Source organism: Chironomus tepperi, unplaced genomic scaffold (assembly GCF_022539635.2).
Source record: "Chironomus tepperi strain 1889 unplaced genomic scaffold, CSIRO-AGI_Ctep_v1 contig_99, whole genome shotgun sequence".
Classification (NCBI taxonomy): domain Eukaryota; kingdom Metazoa; phylum Arthropoda; class Insecta; order Diptera; family Chironomidae; genus Chironomus; species Chironomus tepperi.
The window spans coordinates 142626-145393 of record NW_027226221.1 but is presented as its reverse complement, the minus strand read 5'-3'; the positions used below and the strand labels follow the sequence as shown (position 1 = coordinate 145393).

The 2768-nt window shown below is 33.6% G+C and overlaps 1 protein-coding gene across 1 annotated transcript; it reads left to right on the top strand.

Moving 5' to 3' along the window:
- Positions 1–748: 748 nt before the first annotated feature.
- On the top strand, positions 749–2116 carry LOC139087095 (G-protein coupled receptor Mth2-like). Its single transcript, XM_070635791.1, has 3 exons — positions 749–1020; positions 1735–1917; positions 2044–2116. Exons 1-3 carry the CDS (start codon positions 749–751, stop codon positions 2114–2116), a joined length of 528 nt encoding a protein of 175 aa, XP_070491892.1.
- The last annotated feature ends 652 nt before the right edge of the window (positions 2117–2768 follow it).

The following is a 2768-nucleotide window of genomic DNA, read 5'->3' as shown; positions in this document are numbered from 1 at the left end:
AATTGTTATGACAGCCGATTTTGGCAATGTTTTTCAAATTCAAATAGCATTATGCTGTTCGGATGTATCAAAAGAACTAAAATAATTATATTTCTAAATTGATTCTTGATTCACAAACTCAAAAAATACAAGTTCAAGCGTTAATACTTAAATTATTATAAAATTCATGGATATTCATCACGTGTGATTTCATCAATTTGACTCAACATAATAACTCATCTGTTGTTATAAATTATGAACTGTACTTAAATATTAAAATAAAATTACAGTTGCACATTAAATACAGAACTAAAAGGAATTGAATACAAATTTAATGGAATTTAAAGGAATTGTGATTTGTTTCCTTTTAACCTCTTTAATTTTAATAGGATGTTATTTTTTATTCGAGGATGAATTTAAAAGTTCATATCTTGTTCCTTGTGATGAGAATGACTGTTACTCTGGTTACAGAATGTGTCCATATTGTAAGTTTGGATTTGAGTGTTTAAACCAGAGCTCGAAATCGACTAGATTACATACCCGAGCGACACAAAGGAATAAGGCTCCGATACGGTCAATTAGTTCATTAAACAGGTTCCGTTAGACCGCCTCCGTTTGGTGTCCATATGGTGTTGATAAAAGAGTCTTAAAAGCTCCGTGGCAGAGCCTTCTTCCTTTGTGTCGCTCGGGTATGAAGTCGAGCCAACTTCTAGCTCTGGAATCAAAATCCTCAAGTTCAAAAAAGTTAACATTTTATTATCATTTAGTCATGTTATCATCAATACCATTTCTTGTGACAACATTTTTTATTTATGCCTTCATCTCGGAAATAAGAAATCTTCATGGCAAATGCCTTATGTCATATGTATTCTCATTTGCCATTCTTTACGCAACATCATCTATAATTGAGCTCAATAATAAAGTTTTATTGGAGCAACACACCGAAATATGCACAATACTTGGATACTTGTGGATGACAGCTATATTATGCTGTTGTTTTTGGTCAAATGTATTGTGTTTTGATATTTGGAGGACATTTAAGTATGATATGTATTGTCCATAATTAATCGAAAAAAGTATTAACTAAATAAAACTTTTATAGGTCCAAACTAAGGATTGAAAGCAACTCAGTGTTCATCCGATACTGTCTGTATGCTTTTGGAATTCCAATAACACTTGAAATTATATTTTACTTATTGAATCACTTTGAAGTAGTGCCTGACAAATACAACAACAAAATTGGTGTGAAATCATGCAAAATTTTTGCAAATCATGACAAACTTCCAAAAATAATTTATATCTATGGGCCATTAGCATTTTGTCTGATTGTCAACACAGTCCTTTATATCCTTACTTCTGTAAAGATTTACAAACATCAACAGAATACTACAGCATATCGGAGAGGAACCTCATGCAAAATATTCTCTAAGAAGAACATAAACTTTAATAAGTATTAAAATCATTTTAAGCTTGTGATCAGCCTTAGCATGCAAAGAGACCGCTTTTAGTGTACAGAAATACCACTACGTCACCTAAAAGCGGTCTCTAGGTGCCTAAGCCCTAGGTTCCCTAAGCTTTGTCCTAACAGGCAAAAATACCGCTTTTAGGTGACGTAGTGGTATTTCTTTACCATAAAAGCATGCTCTTTGCTTACTAGGACAGACCTCGAAGTCGATATGGAAAATCCGATTAAAGTCGATTCAGCATGAAGTCGACTTCAAGCTATGCTTATGACTTAATCACGTTAATTTACAGATCATCACTCTATATGCGACTTGCTATTGTAATGGGAATTCATTGGATCGTAGAAGTTAGCTCCAGTCTGATTGGAGATCCTAGATTGTATTTTGTGGCTTTCGTTCTGTTCAATATGCAAGGACCTATTATTTTCCTAACTTTTGTGTGCAATACAAGAGTTAAATACATCTTAAATAAGAGGTATGTATCTTGAACTTTATGCTGCACTTGAGATCTCGTCTAGACACATTAGCGTGTCTTGACACATAACTTAAGCTGCACCGTTGACAAAAATAATAAAACTTTGTTCATATTTTGTCATTTTAGATTTAATAAAACCAAAAAATTTGCATCACGTGATGCGTTATCGGAAATGGAGATGTTCATCATACAAATATGACAATAATAAATTTCTATACAAAAATAAAGTTAGTAATACAGAATGATTAACTTTCTGATTAATATATTTAAATATAGTCATTTTATTGGATAGTCATGTGTATAACTAGAATAGGAAATGTCTAACTACACAGGGACCAGGATAATTGATGTTATTGCTCGATAGTCGTCCAGATCAATGACTAGGACCCGGAGATATAAGAGATCCGGATAGTACACGGACATACATTTGATCATGGGCTAGTATCGTGTCAACTGCGCATAAAGTAGTTCTCAGGGCAGTTCTGCTTTGTACTTGAGCTAGTTTATACTAATCCAATGCCGGTATCTTCTACTTTTTCGTCGCTAGCCGTAAAGATCAACTGTAACCAGTAGTTGAAGTCGACTCAAATTTCATATGGAGTCGATTTGATTTCTTCATACAAAATCCGAATAAACTCCGAGCTCTAACTGTGACTGATTGTCTCTCTTACTTGGCGTACGAGCTTGGCTATTAGTTGACCCTCCTTACATGCCTGTCTAATCGGACGTCATTTGCGAATAAGCATTGAATATTTCATTTACAACAATTAAACCAGATTTTTCTTCAATTTTCCTACAATCAATACTCTTCCTGTAATCAAATCTCATAAGAAAATAGAAGAAAATTGCCG

What these genes read in the sequence shown, in the direction of transcription:
- LOC139087095 (XM_070635791.1), top strand. Translation starts at nt 749, where the DNA reads ATGTTATCATCAATACCATTTCTTGTGACAACATTTTTTATTTATGCC. An exon ending in GATATTTGGAGGACATTTAA is followed by an intron (nt 1,021 to 1,734) that starts GTATGATATGTA and finishes GTTAATTTACAG; the next exon opens with ATCATCACTCTATATGCGAC. An exon ending in AAATACATCTTAAATAAGAG is followed by an intron (nt 1,918 to 2,043) that starts GTATGTATCTTG and finishes TTGTCATTTTAG; the next exon opens with ATTTAATAAAACCAAAAAAT.